This window comes from Gossypium hirsutum, chromosome D05 (assembly GCF_007990345.1).
Source record: "Gossypium hirsutum isolate 1008001.06 chromosome D05, Gossypium_hirsutum_v2.1, whole genome shotgun sequence".
In the NCBI taxonomy this organism is placed as follows: domain Eukaryota; kingdom Viridiplantae; phylum Streptophyta; class Magnoliopsida; order Malvales; family Malvaceae; genus Gossypium; species Gossypium hirsutum.
The window spans coordinates 30,108,820-30,134,970 of record NC_053441.1 but is presented as its reverse complement, the minus strand read 5'-3'; the positions used below and the strand labels follow the sequence as shown (position 1 = coordinate 30,134,970).

Below are 26,151 nucleotides of genomic sequence, written 5' to 3'. Positions count from 1 at the left end.
ATAAATCAATGTGATAACATAAAAAGCTTTAGATAATTAATATTTTTAAATAAGATATTAAAAGAATAGGGAAAGTCCATCAGTTACAATAAAACCATTCAAGGGGTTATTTTACCCATTTAATCTAAAAAATTAATATTTATAAAAATGACCCTAGTTCAAAAATATTCTCCAAAATGACTTGAAATGAACAGTAGATTTAAGTTTTGAGAACCCAATGGCCGGCACTACCTAGTGTGTTGGCCCCATCATTACCTGATGATTGTATCAGGCTTTAAAAAATAATTTTTTTTGAGTTTGGGAACTCAATAACCGGCACCAGGTTATTGTTTTTTAAAATCGTATTATATTGGTATACAAAAATACCAATATTTAAAAAAAAAAATTGTTTCTGGCCATGTAATGGCTGGCACCAGAGACAATAATTTTTTTTTTGTGCTGGCCAGTAGATGGACAGCACCAGGTACAATTTTCGGTTTCCAAGACACTTTTTTTTTTACTTTGGGACACTAATGGTCGGTACCAACGTATTTTACATGGCCAGCACCCAAAATTTTATTTTTAAATACACTGCTGCCGGACATTAGTGTCCCAAACTAAAAAAATAAGTGTCTTGGGAACCGAAAATTGTACCTGGTGCTGGCCATTACATTTTTAAATATTAGTATTTTTGTATATCAGTATGATACGATTTTAAAAAAACAATACTCTGGTACTGGCTATTGGGTTCCCAAACTAAAAAAAATTATTTTTTTAAAGTCTGACACAATTATTAAGTAATGATGGGGCCAAAATACTAGGTAGTGTCGGGGTTCTCAAAGCTCAACTTTACTGTTTATTTCATGTCATTTTAGTGAATGTTTTTGAATCAGAGTTTAAATATTAAATTTTTTGGGTTAGATGGGTCTATATACACTGTAAGAAAGTACAGTTTGCAAAATAAGGCAACAAAAATCTAGCATCATTCAAATACGCACTTATTTGGGATCTATATCTGCTGTCACCATCGGCATCTTTTGAATCACTGTTCTAGAATCCAACTTCAATTATTACATAGCGAAAACCCATATCTCTAGCAAACTGTATGGCCATGACATGGCCTCAGCTGAACATGGGTCTGATATATTTCTGTTGAAATGAGTGCAGGAACCCATAACCAGTCCTTGATGATTCCTAATTACAACCCCAGTTGTTGACTCCCGATTCTCTCTGGAAAATCCTGCATCAAAATTGACTTTGGTGAAAGGGGTTTGCGGCACACTCCACCGCTCAGCCAGAGGTTGCTGGTGAGAAATCAATCTTTCCATTGGCACAACCAGTTCACGCACATAAGGTACTGTACAAAAGTGGACACCTCTTGCACTGATTGCTCCAACCCTTCATGAATCAACATATTTCTAGTAGCCAATCTACAATGTATTTCACAACCATTCTTAGAACAGTCGACGAAATTACTATCAGCAGGCGTTAAAAGCCACGAAATTCCCAAAGATGACCAAACAACACTCTCGAGCCAGCAATCTCTCCCAACATGAGTGGAATCTTCAAATCCCTGTCGACGCCGAGGGTACAAAACAGTCGAGGCAATCCGTTTAATATGAAGGTTTTGTAAAGTAGGAATAAAATTTAAAGAGAACTTCCATTCATTTATTTTGATATTTTCAGTGGCATTTATTCTCTAAAGCTTGTTATAGAACTCCTTTGGCTTAGTAGAATTAGCTTGTAACGCTCCATGTAAACCCCCATCTGTAACAACTTATAACCACTGCGAACAGAGTAGACACCCGTGTTTTTATCATTCCAAACCAGGACATCCTCTGGTCGAGACTGGGAAAGAGGGATACAAAAAATCTGTTGAGCGTCATTCTCGAGAACAAGGTACAAACGAGCTCTTCATTCCAGGTTTTAGTAGGTTGATCAATAAGTTGTGATACCCATTGTATGTTAGTATTGACCCTTAGTTCTTGAATACGTCTGCACTCCTTACCAGCTAACAAGAAATCATCCCAAATAGTCATGACGTGACCCGATCCAACCTTCACCTCAAACTTGCTTCCAGAAGGCTTTTTGCACACCATACCCTAAATTTGACTTCATAAAATCTGTGTGTGGAAAATAACGAGCTTTCAAAACATTTGCCACAAGTAAAGGGTTTGAGAAGATTAGCCAACCTTGCTTAGCTAAAAGGGCAATATTAAACTCTGCTAGATTGCGAAATCCTAAACCACCATTAAATTTTGATATGCATAAGTCAGACCATGCTTACCAGTGAATAACTCTTCTTGAATCAGATTTTTGCCACAGAAAACGGCTAATAATACTTTCCATCTCTCGACATTGATTGCGGAAGAATCACCTATGTAAGGATAGCTTGTAGAATAGACTTAAAAAAACCGCCTAGCAGCGGTCTTTTAGCATTTGGAAACATCTCCGTCTGGTCCTCCCAATTAGACTTGTCCTGGGCCGACCCGACTCAAAGGCAGCTCGAAAAATAGGAAGATTTGAATAAAAATATAAGTTCAAAAAATAAATTTGGATAAAAAAATAAGGCCATTTAGAAAATAGGCTGAGCCTCGGGTAAAGCTTTTTGACCTAGGCTTGACTTAGTCCAGCCTGAATTTACAAAAAAAAAAATCTTCTATTTTCCTGTTATTTTCTCACTGTTTTGCTACTATTTCACTATTATGTTGCTACTATTTTATTGTTATAGTTTGGATATTGTATAACTCTTATTTTATTGTTAATTTTGCTTCTATTTTAGAATCATTTATTTGTTAAGTTGCACCTATATTAGTGTTATTTAAGTATAAATGTATTTTTTAAATTTATTTTCAATTTGTTGGGAAACATTTATTTTAATGTATTTACTATTTTATATTCTTAAAAAAATATATAAAAAATTAATACGGGTAGACTGGGTCAGACTCGGGTTTTAGCATTTTTTATTTGGATCGAGCTTGGACTAATTTTTAGGCCCATTTTTTTACCACGAGATGAAGGGTGGCTAAGCTTAGTTTTGTGTAAGATCACGTTGATAGTGAAGTGGGTTAACTAAGGGTAATTTGAATTGAGTTAGAACCTTATAGTCATCGTTGAATTGTTAGGGATCAAATTGCAAGGAAAGAAAACTTTGGGATGTATTGTTAAAGAATAATTTGAGGTATTTGGAGTATAATTACGAAGTCAAATTTAGATTCGATCGAGTGGATTGTTAAATACAAAAATTTTGAATAATAGGGTTATAAGGGACTAAATTGGAAAGCACGTAAAATGTGTTTAAATTGAATATTTATATGTTTATAAATGAGGATTCAATATATTTTATATAGTCAGTTTATTGAATGAGGTTGAAAACAAGGTAGGAACATTGAAGGACAACAAAAAAACAAAATCAAACAATGAATCTGATTTGTGTTAGTATAATTTACCCTCAAATACACATATTCATTGAGTAAATTACCTTACAAATATTTGGTGTCAAGTAATCGTCATGAATATATCTTTAGTTATTAATTGAAAATTTGAATGGTAAATAAGAAGTGTGTATATATAAATATTGTGGGTAGAATTAGAAATGAGTTATGTTTCTATGATTGATAAATAGATACCAACCTATGATTGATGAATAGATATGAAGTGTATAATTATGCTCCTGATATTAATGACATTGTTAAAAATGATCTATGTATGCTTGTAATATGAAATGGAAATGTGAATGTAATTTATTGAGTAGTATTTCTAGATCATTGGGTGTATGTGAGAATACGTTTTATTAGCTCTAGAGCATTGGGTGTTTTTGATAATGTAACGCCTTCTACCTGACTCGACCGCTAGGTCTGGGTATTGAATGCTACACTAACCCGAATAATTTAACACAATTTATGTTTCATGTATATCAACATGAAAATGTCATGTGTTACACTATTGAAATTGAGATGCTAATGATATGGCAAATTATATCAAACTATGATATTAGACATGGTAATGTAAAGCTTTAAGGTTTATCAAGACAATGGTGTACCAAAGTTAATCAAATACGAATTTTATAAGGAAGCATTAGCTAATGAATTAGAGACAATGATCCATTTTATACATTTGTTATATTTATGAAGTTATGGCTAGTTTATATGCTTAAATTGATTTATGCATTGTTATTTATACAAAACGTTGTTGGGCATTCATCAAGCTAGTTATAGCAGACTATTAAGCCAAGGTAGCTTCGCCTCTGAACATGTCCTCTAGCTTATCTAGAATCACTTTGGCAGTCTTATAGCTCTCTGGCTTCTTATAAAGAGTGTTGGTCACGTTTGCCAGCATATAGGAATGAGTTATCTCATCAGACTCCTCCCAACATTTTCTAGCCTTAGCTTGAGTGATTGGAGGGCACTTATTATCAAGAATTGATTTATGTTTCTCACAGCTTAGGACAATTATCAGATTCCTTTTTCATTCATTATAGTTATTTTCGTTCAATTTGTTTTTAGTGAGTATGTTCAATAAGGGAGTTGGTGCCATTTCCAAATTAAAAATAAAACATTCATATATTAATATCTATGTATTAAGCAAATGTTTGAAATCGTTTTGCAACATTACGATATGAATTAAGATAATGTATGCGTCTTACATTAAACCTTGAAAAGATTTGGAAGTCATTGCTACGATAATTTCTACACCCATTGAATCAATTCACCTAGGGGTGATCATGATCAACTAGTGAGAACACAGATTTTCATCCAATTAGATGAACCTAATTCCTAAGGCATTCGCATGTACTAATAATCATGTAACGTTTGACCATCTTTCTAACTTAAGCATAACTCCTTGGAGAGTTATTTAACTAGAAGATCTTGAGTGTATAACCATCAACTCAACACCTATCGTATCATGCACCACAAATGAGTTATATTAGAACAATCTTACCGAGTAACATGTGGTGACTAGTTGTTCTCTTTGAAGAAAAAATTTCTTGATATATCATATGATAATACCTACCACAAAGGCCGATCTAACTATTATACGATTATAAGAAAATTTTGCTTACTTTCAGGAAGTCTTCTCAGTGAAATCCACATGACAACATCTACCTCGTGGTCATAGGTCTTGTTAAGGGACCTTCTCCCACTCAATATTTTAAAAACATGCAAAGTTTTTAAATTTTAGTTTCAATCATGAATGGTCAATATATGCATGACAAGTACATGTGAAATTCTCCCTAATCTATATGGCATGCTTATCTTATATATGCATGAACAAACATTCACAGTCATATAATTCTCATCAAGTTTATCTCAAAAAATTAAATGCATAAAATTAAATAAATCTAACCAACCAAAGTTTCCATGATTTTATCCTAGAAAAATAAAATTTGAAAAATTACAAAATTCACCCTAAAGCATACTTTGGGTCGTCAATTTTGCCACCACGAACTTCTGTTGCGATGCCGATTCATGTTTTTACCATCGTCATCTTTCCATCGCCATTTTTGTGTCATCATTGTCGACTTCCGCCACTACTGTCGAACCACCACCTGCAACTGTCGGACCACTGTTGGTCACTTCCTAGTTTGGTTGGGTTGGGTTCGTCTCGTCTCGATCAGTTTGGATGCATCTTTGTCTTTTGGGTTTTGCCAAGAAAAATTAGGTTACAAAATTTCTATGTCTGTTTCTGACTCACATATTTTATTCTAAATAAATAATAAAATAAAACTTTGTGTGAAGATGATAATTCAGGATCTAAAATATACATGTTCGAGATAATAATGAATTACATTTGAATTTTTAGGAAGTACAACTTTGACAAAAATTACTTTATCATCCATAATAGTAAAATAATAAAATAACATTATACATTCATTCGCATACATTCCCCTAAACATGCATATAATTACAAGAATGCCACATCTTATCAAATATAATCATACATGAAGAAGAGAGAGAATTTCGGTCTCCATTTACACTATAAACATAGCACAATCGTAACTTTGATACCAATTGTTGGAAAAATTTTGGTTCGAAAACTATTTTTCTACACAGCAGAAAATAAAATTTTTGAAAATTGACTTGGTTTGTGATATTTTTAGCAATAAACCTAGACCGAAATTGTACATGTGTTTTCAAATAGACTAGAGGTGCTCATGGGCTGGCGGCCCGACCCGACAGCCCGCCCGAAATATGGGAGGGTTTGGGTAAAAATATAGGCCAGAAGTATGAGTTTGGGCAAAAAAAGAGGCCCGTTTAGAAAACGGGTCGTACCTCGGGCACAACTTTTTTGGCCCGGGCCCGGCCCGAATATATAATAAATATATTTTTTTTATTTTTTTTAAATTTTAAATATTTTTAAAATACTTTTTTTTATTTTTTTATTTTTAAAATAAATTTTTGGTGTTTATTAAAAAAATAGGCTGGGCCGGGCTCGAGCTTAGGAAATTTTTTCCCAGGCCGGGCCTGGACAAAATTTTAGATCCATATTTCGGGCCGGGCCGGGCCAAGGCCTAGGACGCGGGCCGGAATTTTTTTCTGGGCCCGACCCGAACCCAGCCCGGCTCATGAGCACCTCTAGAATAGACGGATCCTTGTCGTTCTCAGCTTTCAGCCAAATGATCCTCTTTGCTATTCTTGTACCACGAATTGCTTCGAGTGTGGGCTCGAACAAAACAAATCAAACACAAAAACTTAGAAATAGTTTTTTGGAGAATATATTTAGACTTGCTCATGGGCCAGGCCACCCGATTTGATCCGAAGACCTGCCTGAAAAGTGGGAGGGTTTGGGCAAAAATATAGGCTCGAAAAATGGGCTTGGACAAAAAAATTAGTCCCGTTTTAAAAATGAGTCAGGCCTCGAGTAAGACATTTTTTGTCCGAGCCTGAGCCGACCTAAATTCACTAAATGACAAAAAAAATTGCTATTTTTTTTATTTTAATGATATTTTCTTGTTGTTTTCTCCCTATTTTGCTACCATTTCACTATTATATTGCTATTATTTTGTTATTATTGTTTGGATATTGTATAAAACTTGTTTTATTGTTAAATTTGTTATTATTTTAGAGACATTTTCTTGTTAAGTTGCATCTATCTTAGTATTATTTAAGTATACATATTCTTTAAAATTTATTTTCAATTTGTTTGAAAATATTTATTTTAATGTTTTTAGTATTATTGATGTATTATATATATTTAAAAATTATGTAAAAAAATAAAATAATATAAAAAAATTAATATGGACGAGCTGAATCCAGGTTTTAGCATTTTTATCCGGGTTGGGCTTGAAAAAATTTTTAGGCCTATTTTTCGGGCTGGGCCGAGTCTGGGGCCTAGCAAACGGGCTTAAATTTTTGTTTGGGCCCAGCCTGAACCCGATCTAGTCTTGCTCATGATCACCTCTAAATATATTGAACTCTTAAAGATTCAACTAGGGTGTAGGGGCGACAACCCTAGTTAATTATTACTAGGGCCGGTCGTCCCCCTTATTACATAAGGGGTTTTTGGGCATTTCCATATTGGATTCAATTACAAGTACTTTCTGAGTTTTTAATCCAATACTTTATTATTTGATCTAACTCAATTTTTTTCTATTTCCCAAATATAAACTTCAATATATTTTTAATTAAATAATTCTCTCAACCCAATTCTAATTTTGTTAAAATCGCGACAACTTTACCATAAAAGAATTTATGAGAAAACATATTTAATATTTTTGCATTCAACGGTTCACTCTGACCAAATGATTTATTTCCATCTTTGAACTTCATTTATTCAAAAAATATAAATTCATTTTTCATTGTCATTTTCATTTTGGAGAAAACCACATTCATTTTCAAATATTTTCATTTCTCCATGTTCATTTTTATTTGGAGAAAAGCTTAATCATTTCCAAATGTTTTCTATTTCTTCATTTGATTTATTATGCGATTCATTTCTGGTTTCAACGAGCTAGTGGGGAGACTGATTGGACATATGCAATTGAGACTCAAATGATTTCTAATTAAGTTCTAACTTTTCATCTATTAATTATAAACTCGTTTAGTCACGAAGTCATTCCACTATAGTATCGTGACTGAGCTCTCCCTAACAATATACCATTACGAAAGCAACTCGATTAGTGCTCCAACGTCGTGACGTGACATACTATTTGGCAACTTCACGATGTTGACCCTGTATTTTTCAAACTTTACAATTTGGTTTGTGTTCGATCCAAATTTGTTCGAGAAAGGTTTAAATTTGTTCTGAATGACTTATATTATGATAGATAATGATTTTCAATTTGAATTATCCATTAAAGGTACACCAAAACAGGCTTTTAGCGGTGTTTTTAGTGGCGTTTGGATAAAAAAATGCCGCTAAAAATCAAGCATTAGCGGCGTTTTTTAAAAAGCGCCGCAAAAGACCTAAGCCCAGCGACGTCTTTTTTCTGAGTTTTTTGGGCTTTAGTGGCGTTTTTTTGAAAAAGCGCCGCTAATGCTCAGGGCTTTAGTGGTGTTTTAAAAGAATCGCCGCTAATGCTCAGGGCTTTAGCGGCGTTTTTGAAGAAGCGTCGCTAAAAGTCGAGCAATAGTGGCTTTTTTGTTCCAAACGCCGCTAAAAGTCTTTCAAATGAAAATCTTACTTTTTTTCCCCTTCTTCTTCCCAAAATCGATCCCCCTCAACCCTAGAAATCTCGACTGAAATTTCGTCTTCTTTTTCCCTCATTTTATTTTTCCCAAACCATTTTTCCCCTACCCCGATTCCCTTTATTCCCCCCAATTTCCCCAAATCGGCAGCCCTGTGTAGCCCATCCCCTCTAATTTTGTTCTTTCTTGTTCTTGATTTTTTATTTCCTCAAGTCACTATATTGACGAAGTGCCCCAAAGGAAAATTTATTTGGGATTTTATTTTCGAGAACTTTCTTTGGTTTCTCCATTAAAAATTGTTCACCTTCTCTTTTCTTTTTTTTACCCTTTTCATTTGCATCGTATCCATTTGTCTGTCATCCTGAGTCGTATTTTTATTCATCGGTTTGATATCATCGGAGGCTTTTCGAGCAAACTTGAGACGAGCAAACTTGAGACGAGCGGTTCGTCATCAGAAGCTTGACCCGTCCGCGATTCATGGTGTGACTCAGTTCTCCGATTTGACTCCCGGTGAGTTCAGGAAAAGGTTTTTGGGGTTAAGGAGGTTGAGATTACCTAAAGATGCGAACCAGGCATCGATTTTTCCTACCGATAATTTGCCTGAGGATTTTGATTACAGAGAAAAAGGAGCTGTTACGCCGGTCAAAAATCAGGTTTTCAATTTTTAAAAACCAGTAGTTTGTAACTTTTTTTTATAATAAATGTATTGCATTGATTTTTGTTTATATTTGTTTGGTTATTAGGGTTCATGTGGATCATGCTGGTCTTTTATTACAACTGGAGCCTTGGAAGGTGCTAATTTTTTGGCAACTGGAAAACTCGTGAGCCTTAGTGAGCAACAGCTTGTTGATTGTGATCATGAGGTTTGAGTTCTTTTACTTGTTTTGATGTTTATTTTTTTGAAGGAAAAGAAAATCTCTAATCTAGCTATAATGCAAATCCAAAAATCAAATATTTTAATGTTCATTCATGTAACTTAAGGATTTAATTAATTTTTTAATATTTAATTCAAATATTTCACAATTTTCAGAAAGAAATTATAATATAATTATGTGAAAGCTAATATTGAAGATTGTCTTTGCTTTGGATAATCTAATTTATAGAAGGACAAGTGAAGGGTGGTTTTTGCATAGATTGACAACAAGATCAACGTCTGTCTTCTTTTTGTTTTTAATCCAACCATGGTTGGCTTTTAGCCTCCACTTTTTCGAATAACCATAGGCAATGGCAAAGAACGTAGAAATACTTAGACCTATCTTTGCAAAGGAATTTTATTAAATAAAACCCTACATGCTTTATAATTTTTTTCAGGATAAGCATGCATAACAAGAAGATTAAATGAAAGGAAACAAGATTAAAATTGTCTAAGGCACCTCAAGCAGTACCCCATTTCGATGCGGAAAGAGTTGAAGGGAAGAAGCGATCTCAACATCACTGGCTGCCTCAACTCTCAGCCTATCTAAGAACAATCTGTTCTTGGTCTAACACAAGGAGAAGGAAACAGGAACCTGGACTTTTATTTTTGGGGATTAAGATTCTAACCTTAACGGCCACTATATAATACACATGGAGGGGCACCAAAAAGGACATATACGATTTTTATTATCAATTATCTGCCAAAAAGTCACCTCTCAAGTATACTTATTTTTTCACTTTGGTACTTGAACTTTTTTTGTCCTAATTTAATACCTAAAGTATCAATTTTATGTTTGGAAACTTTTGATTTTCTGACTTGCTTAATAGATGAGTTAATTTTCTGACTTGCTTAATAGATTAGTTGTTTCATGTTTGGAAACTTTTGATGCTCTTGGTCTTATGTCTTGCAGTCATTGACAAAAAGTTGGTTCTCACTCTTCACTTAACAAGTCCAGTGGCACATACATATGTAAACTAGGAAATTGAAACAAGAAAGAAACGCAAAGCCAAAGCACATTGATTGTAACAGCCCGATTTTGGGACGAGAAAAAATTTATTTTAAAATTATGACATGGGTTGCATTATGATAGGAAGGTTGCATGAAAATATTGATATGAAAATTTTATCGATTTAGTGATTAATTAAGGAAAGGACCTATTTTTATAAAATGTAGAATTTGAGTTCTACTAGCTAGAAGGGTTAACTAGCTATGAAATTGTAATACCCCGAAAATTACTACAGTAAAAAAAAGATAATATCCCTGATATGGTAAAATAAGGAAATAAAGTGATAAAAAGGGAAATTGAGCTATGTCAACAATGGAAGGTATATTATGACATATTAATTCAAAAAAGGATTAAATCGCAAAAGTAAGAAAAATTTTGTTGCCCAAGAGTAAATACTCAAAACTTGAGGGGTTAAAGTGTAAATATGAAAAAGTTGAAAGGACCAATAGTGTAAATATTTTAAGGGTGGAATAATCTAGAAACTAAGGAAAATGGATGAATTAGGACCAAATTGAAAATGTGAAGAATTTTGAGGGACTAAATTGTAATTTTACCAAATTAATTGATGACTCAATGATGGAATTTCAAAAGATTATGAAGGGCAAAATGGTCAATTAGAAGGAGAGAAAATTCTAGAAGGTAATGATGATGTTGGTGATATTTTAATTAATTAATTAGATAAATGTTATTTAATTATTATTTTATTAAGATTTTTAGTATTATTTTATTAATAAATGATTAATATAAAAGGGAGAATAGATGATGAGAAATCATCTCTTCTCCAGGAAACTAACGTGGGAAGAGAGGAAAAAGAAAGAAGTTTTTCTTTCTTTACAATTTGGTCCTCCCATAAAAAATCACCATTTTCATTAGAAATTAAAGAAATTTTCATAGCCACCAAGAGAGAAAATGATAAGGAGACTAGGGGAGCTAGAATATCAAGTTAGATTCAAGAAATAGAAGCTGGAGGAGGGAGAAAATCAAGTTAAAGACTGAAATCAATGGCATAAGGTAAGAACATCAAGATTTTTATATACTTTTGAGTTTGATATTATTGAAAAAGTAGGAAATTAATGTTAAGGTAGAGTTTCATTATATAAGGTTCTATATTCTTGTTATGCTAAAAAAGGGGAAATAAGAGAAAGTGATGGAAAATGTTGAAGAGAAAGGAAAAGAAAGTGCTATAAATTTAGTTATCAACATTTTACACTAAAACAGTTTCGAGACAGCAGCAGTAGTCTGACTTTGAAAATCTACCACAAATCATATAAATTGAATTAGGGGATGAAAAAAAATATGAAATTAAATCTTATTGGGTCTAGTTTCTCATAGAAGAAACGGTGTAAGCAATGGAATTTTAAATTATGAGATATAGTAGGTTTTGTGAGATAAGGTTAGAATGATTTCGGGTTCCCCTGTACTGACTTTGGAAAATCATAAAAAATTAGATAAAAATAATTAGAGGCTTGAATTTATATTTTTAAATCCTTAATGAGTCTATTTTCAATAGAAACAAATGGAAACATCATTAGAATTCTGTACGAGGAGATAATTAATTTTTAGTGAAGAAGGGTCGGAACTGTTAGACAGCAGAATAGGGATGAATTTAAAGAATAAACTGTACTTATTGGATAAACAAAAAATTCTGAAAATTTTATGGTAAGAACATATGTGAATCTAGTTTCATATAAAATTTATGTATCTTAATTTGGAGTTCTGTATCTCAAGATATAAATAATTTAGTGACTACGACTCAAGTGGACAGCTTTGAATGAATATATATAAGTAAATGGTGAAATTATAGGTAATGTTACCTATAAGCATGTTATATACATTAAAGATGTGGAATGGAGAGGAGGAGAAGGAAAATATATGATTATTTAACTAGCATGAGTTTTCATTAAAAATGACCAATTTACATGTTTTAGGTTCAGGGACTAAATTGAACAAATGTGAAACTTTAAGGGTAAATTTGTAAAAATTTCAAAAAGTTACCAAATTGCATGAAATGGATTGATTATTTATCTAAATTACAAAATTGAATGAAATTTAGAACAATATTGGGTGGAAATTTGAGAAAAATAGAAAATTTCTAAAATGTCCCTAAATTTTAGTATTTCTGCAATTTAGTCTGGTGAGCTCGTATGAGCTATATTCTATATAATTTTAATTGAAGTGAATGCTATTTGGTAATGAATATTATATATATGTGTGTTTTATTATTGAGATTGAATTATTATTGGTAATATGTATAATTATTTGATGCATTTAAATGATTATCGGAAGCTCGATTGAGTTGGAAGCTTGTTGGAGATTTATCACAGTATCCATTTGTTCTATTGGTAATTTTGGATGATTTGATTCTTGTTACAATGGTGTGTATAAGTTAAATTGGTTATGAATATGAATGTTAGATAAAAATGGAATGTCTGAAAATTAATTAGTAAACTCCGGTAATGCCTCATACCCTATTTCGGTGTCAAATACAGGTAAAGGTGTTATATTTAGTGGTATCAGAGCTACGGTTTAGTCGGTTCTCGGGCCAAACATAGCATATGTGAAGTCTAGAAATACATGCCATGCTATTACTTGTGATAGTGTGATATCTTCGGGCTCTAACAAAATTGTTTTGTCAAGTCAGAGATGATTTTCAACCAAGCTATTTTTGATAATGTTAAAAACAATATTGAGATAAATGAAATATGCTCATGTTATGTTGGAATTTGGAAAGGTAAGAATAGAAATTCATGATAAAAAAAGTTTATGTTGTGATAAGCTCATCCAAGTATGTTGGTGATCATATGATGCTATGTGCTTAACATATTTGATTAAGTGAATATGATAAGCGAATTTACTTAAATAGACGGAATGTGTGTTTATATACATTTACTTGAATAAGTGAGAATTGTGGACTGATATAGTTATGAAAATGGGTCGGCTAGACCTAAAATTAAAGAAAATTGAATAAAAATTATTTTACGAGTCTAGGGGGAAATCGTAATTTTGTCAAACTCTAGGGGCAAAAATGTAAATTTTTCGAAGTGTGATTTTTGGACTGGATTGAATAATGTGAATTTTATATAAGCTAAATATGTTATTATAAATTGAAAAAGACGAGAAATTGACATTGATTGGTAAAAAGAAAAATGAGAAAAAGTGAGAAATATCCCGATTGAACATTCGGAATAAAAAAGGATATGAATGAAGTGACAAAAATGATCATATGTGTGGCACGAACTGTGTGTAGGCCACTATGTAAAAGTGAAAGTGATGGTCACGTGTGTAGTACTATGTGCAGGCTACTACGTGTACCAGAATGATAGGTCGCATGTGTAGTACTATGTGCAGGCTACTATGCGTACTGGATAGCTTCGATCACGTGTGTAGTACTATGTGCAGGCTACTATGTGAACCGATATCTTTGAATATAAAGGGGGTTGCTAAGTGCTGATTCCCCCAAAGGGTTGCTAAGTGTCGATTCCCCGATTCATTGGTGGTTGCTAAGTGCTAATCCCACCGTATCTTAAATGTGAAAGGGGTTGCTAAGTGCTGATTCCCCGATTCATTGGTGGTTGCTAAGTGCTGATTCCACCGTATCATTGAATATGAAAGGGGTTGCTAAGTGCTGATTCCCCGAATCACTGGTGGTTGCTAAGTGTTGAATCCACCGATAACGGATAACATTCCGAGTGTTCAACAGGAAAATTTGAAAGGTGAATATATATATGGTGGACAAGATTATGTGAGAAATATTTGGGTTTGAAACTTTATCAACCCATATGTAAGATGGGAGGAAATATCAAAAGTACAAAAGGGCAAATTTAAATACAAAATTGTTTTGAACAACAATAGTGGGGCAACTTTGAAAAATCATTATAAATGGTGGAAAATGAATTAGAAGTTGAGTAATATATGAAATTTAATATAAATGAGTCTATTTTCATATGGAAGAAAAATGGGAAGCAAAAGATTTTTATATTTTGGGATATTTTAATTTTAATAAGACAGGGTTGAATTGATTTCAAAATCCCCTGTTCCAACTTTGGAAAATCATCAAAAATTTTACAAAAATAATTATGGCTTGAAGTTTACATGATTGAATTCCTTACTGAATCTATTTTTAAAATAAACAAACAAGAACATTTTTTTGAATTTTGTACAAAGAGTTAAGTAAATTTTAGTAAGGAGAGATCAGAACTATTGGGCAGTGAAACAGGGGAATCTTTAGAGAATACACTGTACCAATTGGCTGAACTAAAAATTCTGAAAATTTTATGGTGGAGAGGTACATGAGTCTAGTTTTGCGGAAAATTTATTTAATTCAATTTTAAGCCCTATAACTCCAGATAAAAATAAATTAGTGACTGTGACGCAGAAAATCATTTTGCTGGAAATTGAATTGGAAGATTAAATTGAGTAGAATGCAAGAATGAGTACTTTCGGTAAGTGATATGTGATTTCGTATAGGACCATAGCTGGTCTATGGCATCGGTATATGATATGTGATTACATGTAAGACCATAGTTGGACTATGGCATCGAGAAAATGAGGTACTCAATTCCGTAAGACGTTCTCTAATTTGACGAATTGTGGTAAGTGTTAAGCAAATTTTACGTGATAAACCATATTGAACAGTGAAATTGAACTCAATTTTTAAAGAAAAATCAGATTGTTAGTGAATGGAATAATGTGAGGTCTGTGATAACAAAATTAGTGAGAGAAATGATAATTAAGTGGTAAAGATGCCTATATGTGACGATTACAATCAAAATGAACACGATGATTTTTTTTCTGGATACCTATATGTGACGATTACAATCAAAATGAACACGATGATTTTTTTCTGGATATTCTATATATATATTCTTTTATCCTCAGAGATATATGTATAAGTGTTCAGTTTCTAATAGAGTTCTTATGTTATGAGAATGTTAGTTAATTGTAATGTTAGCTAATTGTAATGTCAAACGAAAGCTCTATTGGATGGCCGGTTTGTGATCGATTATTGTTCTGTTTTGCATGCATATTTAGAAAGTTTATTGTTTTGCTACGATGAAATTCCAGAGCTAAAATGTGGTGATTCTGGTTATTTGCATGCTAAAAGAATGTTGAAAGATTGTGTGTTTGAGATATATTCTCAACATGAAGAAAAGAGTACTTTGATATGTTAATGTTCGATAGTTGAAATCAACTCAATTGTTTTACTAGAGTGAACTGATTTATCTAGATGTGATTTGAGTTGTATGTATTTAAGTATGTGTATTCACGAGTATGAAGACGGGTAATCGAAATGAAAAATCTATATTTAAGAAAATATGATATAGAGAAAAACTTATTGAAAAGAGATATATGAGATTAAATTGATAAATGATTCTAAAAAGTTAGTGAACGTGTTTCATGAAAGTTGGAAGTAACTTCTTCTAGTAAGATTTTCGAGGACGAAAATCCCTAAAGGGGGGAGTTGTAACAGCCCGATTTTGGGTCTAGTTGGAACAGTGGTTTCGGGACCACAAATCCGACGAGAAAAAATTTATTTTAAAATTATGACATGGGTTGCATTATGATAGGAAGGTTGTATGAAATATTGATATGAAAATTTTATCGATTTAGTGATTAATTAAGGAAATGACCTATTTTTATAAAATGTAGAATTTGAATTCTAGAAGCTAGAAGGGTTAACTAGCTATGAAATTGTAATACCCCGAAAATTACTACAGTAAAAAAAAAGATAATATCCCTGATATGGTAAAATAAGGAAATAAAGTGATAAAAAGGGAAATTGAGTTATGTCAACAATGGAAGGTATATTATGAAATATTAATTCAAGAAATGATTAAATCGCAAAAGTGAGAAAAATTTTGTTGCCCAAGAGTAAATATGAAAAAGTTGAAGGACCAATAGTGTAAATATTTTAAGGGTGGAATAATCTAGAAACTAAGGAAAATGGATGAATTAGGACCAAATTGAAAAGGTGAAGAATTTTGAGGGATTAAATTGCAATTTTACCAAATTAAGTGATGACTCAAGGATGGAATTTCAAAAGATTATGAAGGGCAAAATGGTCAATTAGAAGGAGAGAAAATTCTAGAAGGTAATGATGATGTTGGTGATATTTTAATTAATTAATTAGATAAATGTTATTTAATTATTATTTTATTAAGATTTTTAGTATTATTTTATTAATAAATGATTAATATAAAAGGGAGATTAGATGATGAGAAATCATCTCTTCTCCAGGAAACTAACGTGAGAAGAGAGGAAAAAGAAAGAAGTTTTTCTTTCTTTACAATTTGGTCCTCCCATAAAAATTCACCATTTTCACTTAGAAATCAAAGAAATTTTCATAGCCACCAAGAGAGAAAATTGATAAGGAGACTAGGGGAGCTAGAATATCAAGTTAGATTCAAGAAATAGAAGCTGGAGGAGGGAGAAAATCAAGTTAAAGACTGAAATCAATGGCATAAGGTAAGAACATCAAGATTTTTATATACTTTTGAGTTTGATATTATTGAAAAAGTAGGAAATTAATGTTAAGGTAGAGTTTCATTATATAAGGTTCTATATTCTTGTTATGCTAAAAAAAAGGGAAATAAGAGAAAGTGATGGAAAATGTTGAAGAGAAAGGAAAGGAAAGTGTTATAAATTTAGTTATCAACATTTTACACTAAAATAGTTGCGAGACAGCAGCAGTAGTCTGATTTTGAAAATCTACCAAAAATCGTATAAATTGAATTAGAGGATGAAAAAATATGAAATTAAATCTTATTGGGTCTAGTTTCTCATAGAAGAAACGGTGTAAGCAATGTAATTATAAATTATGAGATATAGTAGGTTTTGTGAGATAAGGTTAGAATGATTTCGGGTTCCCCTGTACTGACTTTGGAAAATCATCAAAAATTAGATAAAAATAATTAGAGGCTTGAATTTATATTTTTAAATTCTTAATGAGTCTATTTTCAATAGAAACAAATGGAAACATCATTAGAATTCTGTACGAGGAGATAATTAATTTTTAGTGAAGAAGGGTCGGAACTGTTAGACAGCAGAATAGGGATGAATTTAAAGAATAAACTGTACTTATTGGATAAACAAAAAATTCTGAAAATTTTATGGTAAGAACATATGTGAATCTAGTTTCATATAAAATTTATGTATCTTAATTTGGAGTTCTGTATCTCAAGATATAAATAATTTAGTGACTACGACTCAAGTGGACAGCTTTGAATGAATATATATAAGTAAATGGTGAAATTATAGATAATGTTACCTATAAGCATGTTATATACATTAAGGATGTGGAATAGAGAGGAGGAGAAGGAAAATATATGATTATTTAACTAGCATGAGTTTTCATTAAAAATGACCAATTTACATGTTTTAGGTCCAGGGACTAAATTGAACAAATGTGAAACTGTAAGGGTAAATTTGTAAAAATTTCAAAAAGTGACCAAATTGCATGAAATGGATTGGTTATTTATCTAAATTACAAAATTGAATGAAATTTAGAACAATATTGGCTGGAAATTTGAGAAAAATAGAAAATTTCCAAAATGTCCCTAAATTTTGGTATTTCTACAATTTAGTCTAGTGAGCTCGTATGAGCTATATTCTATTTAATTTTAATTGAAGTGAATGCTATTTAGTAATGAATATTATATATGTGTGTTTTATTATTGAGATCGAATTATTATTGGTAATATGTATAATTATTTGATGCATTTAAATGATTATCGGAAGCTCGATTGAGTTGGAAGCTTGTTGGAGATTTATCACAGTATCCATTTGTTCTATCAGTAATTTTGGATGATTTGATTCTTGTTATAATGGTGTGTATAAGTTAAATTGGTTATGAATATGAATGTTAGATAAAAATGAAATGTCTGAAAATTAATTAGTAAACTCCGGTAATGCCTCATACCCTATTTCGGTGTCAAATACGGGTAAGGGGTGTTACATTGATACTCTTGAATGATAGCTATAAATGAATAATATGCCTGACTTGGCATTTATAAAACTCACATGGTTGAAGGATAGAACAAAAATTGTTGTTAGAATTGGATTGTCAGCTTTTGCAAGATTCAATAAAAAAAATCATTTGGACACCTGGGAGAATTCATTGGTTTCATTGCTGTATAACTATCACAAAGTTTGAAGTGTCTATGACGTGTTTGATATTTTAGGCCTTTTAATTAATGGATTTTATTTGTGGAAGTTTTCCTATGAATAGTAAGATGGTTTTCTTAACTACATAACAATTTTTGGGGACGAAACTGGGGACAGAACTGCTTTCTTAACAATTTTAGTAGTTTTTTTTCTATAATCTTTGCAAGAGCTGTCAAGGATGACAAGGTTACGAAATCTCCGTGCAGGAGGCAGAGTTGTTGACAAATATCACAGAACATATGTTTGTTGACAAGGTTACGAAATCTCCATGCTGACAGTATTTTGTTAATTTTGCTGAAAGATCCAGATCTTGTTGAATTTCCTACATATAGACTTATGAAACGTTGTTGCTTTTGATATTTTAGGGTACACATGGTTTCATGAGGACACATAAATGGCGTCATTCCATAGGAGCTTTTATAAATGTGGAAGCATTTGGGACAGGAGGTCTTGGTAGGATATAAATCAATGATATTGTTTTTTGTTTCCTTGGGACGTGAGAACATTATCATATCATTTCTTAAAAAGGCCTTGATCAGGATAAATATTGAAAATTTCTGTCTATAGACATTTGTGAAATTCCATTTTTTTCCATGTATAAATTATGTATTTGTTGATACTACAGATTTAGTCTGCCAATCCGGACCTGGTTCTTGGCCTTCTTCCGTCTATGCTCAATCAGCAATTTATCCCATGGCATATAGTGCAGCCCAGGTTTTACTTCATTCTTTTATATATTTTACATTCATACAAGAGTACTTTTTGTCTTTTTACATTTCAAATAAAACTATTTTTATTTTATTTTATTTTATTTTATTTTATTTTATACATGTTGATATTTGAACTCATGACATTAGCATATATAAAATCTCAACTTTGCCACTGCAGCAAATGTTTCACCTCACTGAATTAGTGTCAATTGTACATTGAGTTGGTTAGAGAAAAAACTTATATTATTACAGGAATTCTTTTGTCTTTTTTCATTTTAAATTATAAATGTTGAGATTTGAAACCATACCATTAACATATATAAAATCTCAATTACTAATATTATTACACAATCAATGCTTCATTTTAAATTATAAATGTTGAGATTTGAAACCATACCATTAACATATATAAAACCATGAACCAGACGACAAAGGGTTTCTCAAGGGTAGAAGAATCACTTGATGACTTGGCTCTTGATGTGCCTGATGCCCGAAAACAGTTTCTAGCATATGTTGAAAAAGCAAAGACTATCGGATGGTTGGATTCATCATTTCATTATGGCAATTCCATAAACGGTAAAGAGAATGGGGCCTGCCAATAATAACGAGTACGTTTTCTCATCCTTTGTTGTACCCCATTTTATATAACATTAGATATACTAAAATGGTAAAAACCCAGATGCAATGTCTTGAAGGTGTTTGCATGAGCCATAGGTCGAATGCAAATTTTGATTCTAATTTATTAATCCTGATCATTCCACTCTTATCAGAGCTGACATGTGCAATTGTTTTTACTCTTAAAATTAATCACTCGTAGGTTTACAGGGAAGTTGAGTTCCTTCTAGCTGTGCCCTGGTATTGCAGAGAATAAGTTAAGAATTGAATTAAATTTAAACATTTGCCTGACACACGCTGCATTATTGTTGAAGTCGGCATGTTTTGTTTTGTTTTTGCAATTACAGTTGTTGTAGTTATGTAAAGAGAATGGGGCCTGCCAATAATAATGAGCATGTAGGCACTAAATCTGCAGTTCAAATTAGAAGCCATGCTCAAAAGTTTCTCTGAGGCTCATTACAAGATTTCCTTGATTAAGTAAATATTGTATTATATATTTTATTACCAAGATTTACTTGATTAAGAAAATGCATTGTATTTTTTATTACCTTGCAAAGTGTATAGTCATAGGCAGGTTCAACTAGTCAGTTTGTTTCTCATATGTATTATTTATTTTAGTTTTGATTCTAAATTTTTATTTTTACTTTAATATTTACGACAGCTTGAGTTCTAACTTTTGGATTTTAATTGTGTTATTAATTTATTATTTTAAATTCTAAAACTAAATTCATTAATTTTTATATTTAGTTTTAAAGTTAAAATTTTCATAGAAAATTTAATTTAAATAATATTTTTTATTTATCCTTAAAAGTATATTTAAAGTTAAATTTTAAAAAATAAAACATAATATAATATTTATCATAAAAATAAATATTATTTGATTAAAATATTTTTTTAAATGTTATGTTTTTAGCGGCGCTTTTGCGAGAAGCGCCGCTAAAGGTTGTTCTATAGCTGCGTTTGTGATAAAAGCGCCGCTAAAGGTCATGTTCTTTAGCAGCGTTGTGACAAAAGCACCGCTAAAGGTCATGTTTTTAGCGGCGTTTGTGATAAAATTTTCATAGAAAATTTAATTTAAATAATATTTTTTATTTATCCTTAAAAATATATTTAAAGTTCAAATTTAAAAAATAAAACATAATATAATATTAATCATAAAAATAAATATTATTTGATTAAAATATTTTTTTAAATGTTATGTTTTTAGCGGCGCTTTTGCGAGAAGCGCCGCTAAAGGTTTGTTCTATAGCTGCGTTTGTGATAAAAGCGCCGCTAAAGGTCATGTTCTTTAGCAGCGTTTGTGACAAAAGCACCGCTAAAGGTCATGTTTTTAGCGGCGTTTGTGATAAAATTTTCATAGAAAATTTAATTTAAATAATATTTTTTATTTATCCTTAAAAATATATTTAAAGTTCAAATTTAAAAAATAAAACATAATATAATATTTATCATAAAAATAAATATTATTTGATTAAAATATTTTTTTTAAATGTTATGTTAGCGGCGTTTTGCGAGAAGCGCCGCTAAAGGTTTGTTCTATAGCGGCGTTTGTGATAAAAGCGTCGCTAAAGGTCATGGTCTTTAGCGGCGTTTGTGATAAAAGCACTGCTATAGGTCATGATTTTTAGCGGCAATTTAGCGGCGTTGTCTATAGCGGCAAGCGCCGCTAAAAGTCTATTTTGCTATAGTAGGTCTATAACTATTCCTTTTTGTATTATAGGATTTTGTAGCTCAATCTTGACGATTTGGATGGGCTAGCTACAAAGCCTAATAAAACAACCCTCATTCCACTCGATTGAAAAACTCCCACTTGATCCACCTGCATTAACATCAATACCATTAGCAAAATCACATCACCTCCTTTCTTTTTACATTTTTGAATCCTTCAACTTGGTATCGATAAGGAAAACCACTTTGGGATTGTTTTCTCCTAGCATATGATGGGGACCTTTTTTGCTCGTGGGTTCCGAAACCCACGAACATTCCAACAAATGATTTTTTCATAATGCCTGGCTGACTTCCTTATCAAGGTTTGCCGATCTAACAACGTCCGGTGTTGGAAAATATGAACATCACATATATAATAAAGGTAATTACATGTTATTATTTACTATCATAATAGGTTAGCCCAAATTAAAAGTGATCTAATTTGGTTAGAATTTTATTGGGATTTAATTATTAAATAAAGTATGGTTCAAATATGTGTATATACTCTAGTAATTGAGTTCTAATCAAATTCTAATTAATGATGGGCTAATTAGGAATTAAAACTAATATGTCAAGGTTATAAATATTAGGGTTATCGTCCCTGAATTATATACAAGATATTTTTTCTAATATCTCATCCTTATGAAAGAGAGAGTAAATATTTTTTGAATTTTTTGTGTACTAATTTGGAAGAACAAATTCTCAAGATCGGGAAAAACTTCAAAAAATTCATGGATTTAGGTACGCTTTCATTTTTAATTTTATTCTTGATTTATTTTTAATGATTTGACATGACAGATGTTGATTTATTAAGTTTTATTTTTAGATTTAATTTACAAATTTAACATCTGGGCCAGGACTTGCTCGAAAGAAATCGCTAACGAATCATGTTTACCTGAAACAGTAGAAGCTATAGGTCATTAATATCGGGTCGTTTGTTTCCATCAACAGCAACCTTTCCATTTCATAATATCAATTACTTACAATAAATAGTAGATACTCAAACTTGAGTATACTGTAAAAGGTAGACAAAACCAAAGTTAATTAAGTAGTAAATTTAAGAGAAGAAATATTAATTAATTAATTATTATTATTTCAATTTAGATATTTTATTTTGTGTCTCTTAATTAACATAATAAATTGAATAAATGATATATGAAAAATTATTTAATACACTATTAATGCCGTTTTTAGATTTTAAAAAGAAGAAGTAGAAGATTAATAAGTGTCCTATAGTAAAATATTTAAAATAAAGAGATACTTTTATATATCAACAGAAATTTATTAAATTTCAAAACTTCATTAATTATTTTCAAATTTTTGGTGGTTTAGGGTTAAAATATAAAAATAAATGGAATATTAAAATTAAATATGAATAAGACTTGTTTGCGATCAAAATAGCGTGGGCCTGCGGTAAACGACACCGTTTACATTAAAAGATACAAGCAGCCGTAAATGAAATGAAGAAAAAATAACCGAAGTGGCCCATGCAGGTTTAAAAACCTGCGACCTTCGCGTTATTAGCACCTAATAGGCCTTCTTATCAGTTTTTAAATTCGTTTTTTCTAAAGCAAAAACGTTGCCGTTTTCCGAAAAGTAAAAAAAATGAAATACTAATGGCCCATGCAGGTCTCGAACCTGCGACCTTCGCGTTATTAGCACGACGCTCTAACCAACTGAGCTAATAGGCCTTTCTTAACAGTTTTTAAAAATTTGTTTTTTAAAGCAAAACAATTTCCGTTTTTCCAAAAAACTACAAATGAATTACTAATGGCCCATGCAGGTCTCGAACCTGCGACCTTCGCGTTATTAGCACGACGCTCTAACCAGCTGAGCTAATAGGCCTTTGTTGTCATTTTTAAATTCTGATGTTTTAAAACAAAACAAATTCCGTTTTTCCAAAAAAAACAAAGATAAATCATTTAATGGCCCATGCAGGCTTCGAACCTGCGACCTTCGCGTTATTAGCACGACGCTCTAACCAGCTGAGCTAATAGGCCGTTGATTTTCATTCTAAATTCTGTTTTAATAAATAATATAAAACGTTGCCGTTTCCCAAAAAAATAAAGGAAGTTGCATTTAGTGGCCCATCTAGGTTTCGAACCTGCGACCTTCGCGTTATTAGCACAACCGCTGATTTCTTATTCTTAATTCTGTTTTAGTAAATAATAGAAAACGTTGCCGTTTTCCCAAAAGATGGAAAAATGTATTTAGTGGCCCATGCAATTCTCGAAGCTGCGATCTTCGCCTTATTAACACGACGCTGTAACTAATAGACCATTGCTTTAAGTAAAACATAATTAATAGATCATCTAATTATTGTTATCAAACTAATTTGTTTTAGCTTATTCTGGCAGTGAAAAGAATTCCAAAGGGATTTATCTTTACAGAAAATATTCATGAAAGTCAGTGAAAAGAAAAATTAACTTTTTGAAAACAATAAACTTGGCAACAGTAATTAATTTTCAAGTAACATCAAAATAGTCTGGCACTTGAAAATTAAATTTATGATTTATTAGGATGAACAATGGGAAATTTGTCAGCAAAATAACAGTTACCAAAAGTAATAAAAATGTTGTTCACCTCAACAAATTTTATATCATGTGATTCAAACTTATATAATTTGCAATAATGAAACACCAATGAGTTGAAGTTAAATGGTACGACTGAGGTTGTGTACAAGTTGTTTGGGTTGGACAAAATTGATGAGGAAGAGCTCATCGTTACTGTGGGGATCATGAAATACAGGTAGATTCATTAGCTATGTCGTAAGGCTAAGAATGTGATACCAGGAGAGTTTGCATTTTATTGATATACTGGTACAATAAAGGGGAGATAAGAAAGAGGATATAGTGGTTGTCACAGAGTTCGGTTCATCCAATTGGGACGGAGAGTCGAAGGTTACAAAGAGTGGAGGAGAGGAGAGTATTAAGGCTGAGAGTAGGAACTAAGTTGGCAGGATATAGACGGTCTTTTGGAGAGTTGATCCTTATTTCATCATTCCTGGAGATACTTATAGGCAAGGGTCTCGTGTAGGATTGTACTTACGTGTTGGACTTACCATCTAGCCATTATTAAGGAATGTGTGGGATGGATGTCCTCGATGGGACGAAGATGTCTATGATGAGATAGATCCTGTCATTCGTTTTGACTTGACGGTATAGAGCAGTTGAATCCACATGATATTTGGTGACCAATGACATCACATCATTACCGGAGGCCTAAAGGTCTGGACATTGAAAGTTTCATGCCTTTTTGAATGGTTATGCCAAGAGGTGAAACTCGTAGATGACTTTTCAATTGATTGCTGGTGGTTTTGCTGCTTGGGCGATCTTCTGACTTGCCACATATCCTTAATCGGATTGGAGGTATAACAAGTAGATCGATTATTAATCCCCCTTTTGCATCAATGGGTCATGTGATCCTTGTTGCCGAGACCAAAGACAAAGGCAAACTTATTGGTACTTCACCTTTAGCTAATAAGGCCACTATATATATACATAACACCTATGGAACTATAACAAAAGGCATTGCTTCGAGAAACAAATAAATCTGCCAAAATGTCATTCAACACAAAATTCTTCTTTAAATAGGTCTTTAGATAGTCCACATGTCTAACCTTTCCGTTCTTAATCTTTTTCTTTCCACACGATTGTTTCCATATAAAAATATTATTACATCCAAATCTAATAACTCATCCTTTCATTCGATTATTTATCATATATGACCACAAGTATTCATGTAATAAAAGCTAATAAAAAATTACAATTATCTGTACGATATATTTATTTTCACAATTATTTTTTGGGATTATGATAAAAATTCTCTAATATTTTGATAAAATTATCAATGTGATGCTTATACTTTTAATTTATTTATTTTAGCACCTGAATTTCTTTATCATCTAACATTTTAGAACTTGAGGTTGACAATATTAATGGATAACACATGGTAGCAAATTAGGTAAACGGGCAAATAAAAGGGCCTCATTTTCTTTACTTTTTGGTCAAATACATTTAAATGATACATTAATAAAATAAATTTTATGTTTAGCTAGGTTTTTAACCTTTTACTTGAGTCAATGTTTTTATTTTTAATTTCTATAAGAATACCCTTCCAAATCTTATCCTTTTCATGGTTTTCTTCAAATGGATATTGAATGTTCAAGGTGCTTTAGCCAATAATTATAAACGTAGTGATAATGAATGTTGTAGTCCCCGTTTCAATCACAAAAACAAAACCCTACGTTCAAATCTCCTAGACTTTCAACTTTTTAGAAAATCTCAATTTTCTTTTATCGCCAAAAAAAATTAGTTCATCGTCAAACAACACCGTTTTGAGAATCTCTCATTTCTTGGATACTAAGCTTCATGTTCCTAAGGAAGTTGAAGCCCTTTCTATACCCCTTAAATGTAACCTTCCATGTAA

The 26,151-nt window shown here is 31.8% G+C and overlaps 2 protein-coding genes and 3 non-coding genes across 5 annotated transcripts; 2 read left to right on the top strand and 3 right to left on the bottom strand.

Annotated features, from left to right (window-relative positions):
* Positions 1-8,971: 8,971 nt before the first annotated feature.
* LOC107903018 (cysteine protease RD19A) lies at positions 8,972-10,377 on the top strand (the record flags this gene model as incomplete). Its single annotated transcript, XM_041094647.1, has 3 exons — positions 8,972-9,259; positions 9,350-9,469; positions 9,918-10,377. Coding segments are annotated over 3 exons (423 nt in total), but the record flags the coding sequence as incomplete, so codon positions are not given.
* An 8,376-nt stretch (positions 10,378-18,753) lies between these two features.
* LOC121217942 (uncharacterized) lies at positions 18,754-20,659 on the top strand. The gene is made up of 5 exons (XM_041094646.1): positions 18,754-18,945; positions 19,057-19,144; positions 19,317-19,405; positions 19,827-20,009; positions 20,219-20,659. Exons 1-4 carry the CDS (start codon positions 18,931-18,933, stop codon positions 20,001-20,003), a joined length of 369 nt encoding a protein of 122 aa, XP_040950580.1. The 5' UTR covers positions 18,754-18,930; the 3' UTR covers positions 20,004-20,009; positions 20,219-20,659.
* Positions 20,660-23,340: 2,681 nt separating this feature from the next.
* Positions 23,341-23,414, bottom strand: TRNAI-AAU (transfer RNA isoleucine (anticodon AAU)). Its single transcript has one exon. It is a non-coding gene; the product is annotated as a tRNA-Ile (tRNA).
* An 80-nt stretch (positions 23,415-23,494) lies between these two features.
* TRNAI-AAU (transfer RNA isoleucine (anticodon AAU)) lies at positions 23,495-23,568 on the bottom strand. Its single transcript has one exon. It is a non-coding gene; the product is annotated as a tRNA-Ile (tRNA).
* Positions 23,569-23,649: 81 nt separating this feature from the next.
* Positions 23,650-23,723, bottom strand: TRNAI-AAU (transfer RNA isoleucine (anticodon AAU)). Its single transcript has one exon. It is a non-coding gene; the product is annotated as a tRNA-Ile (tRNA).
* Positions 23,724-26,151: the final 2,428 nt, after the last annotated feature.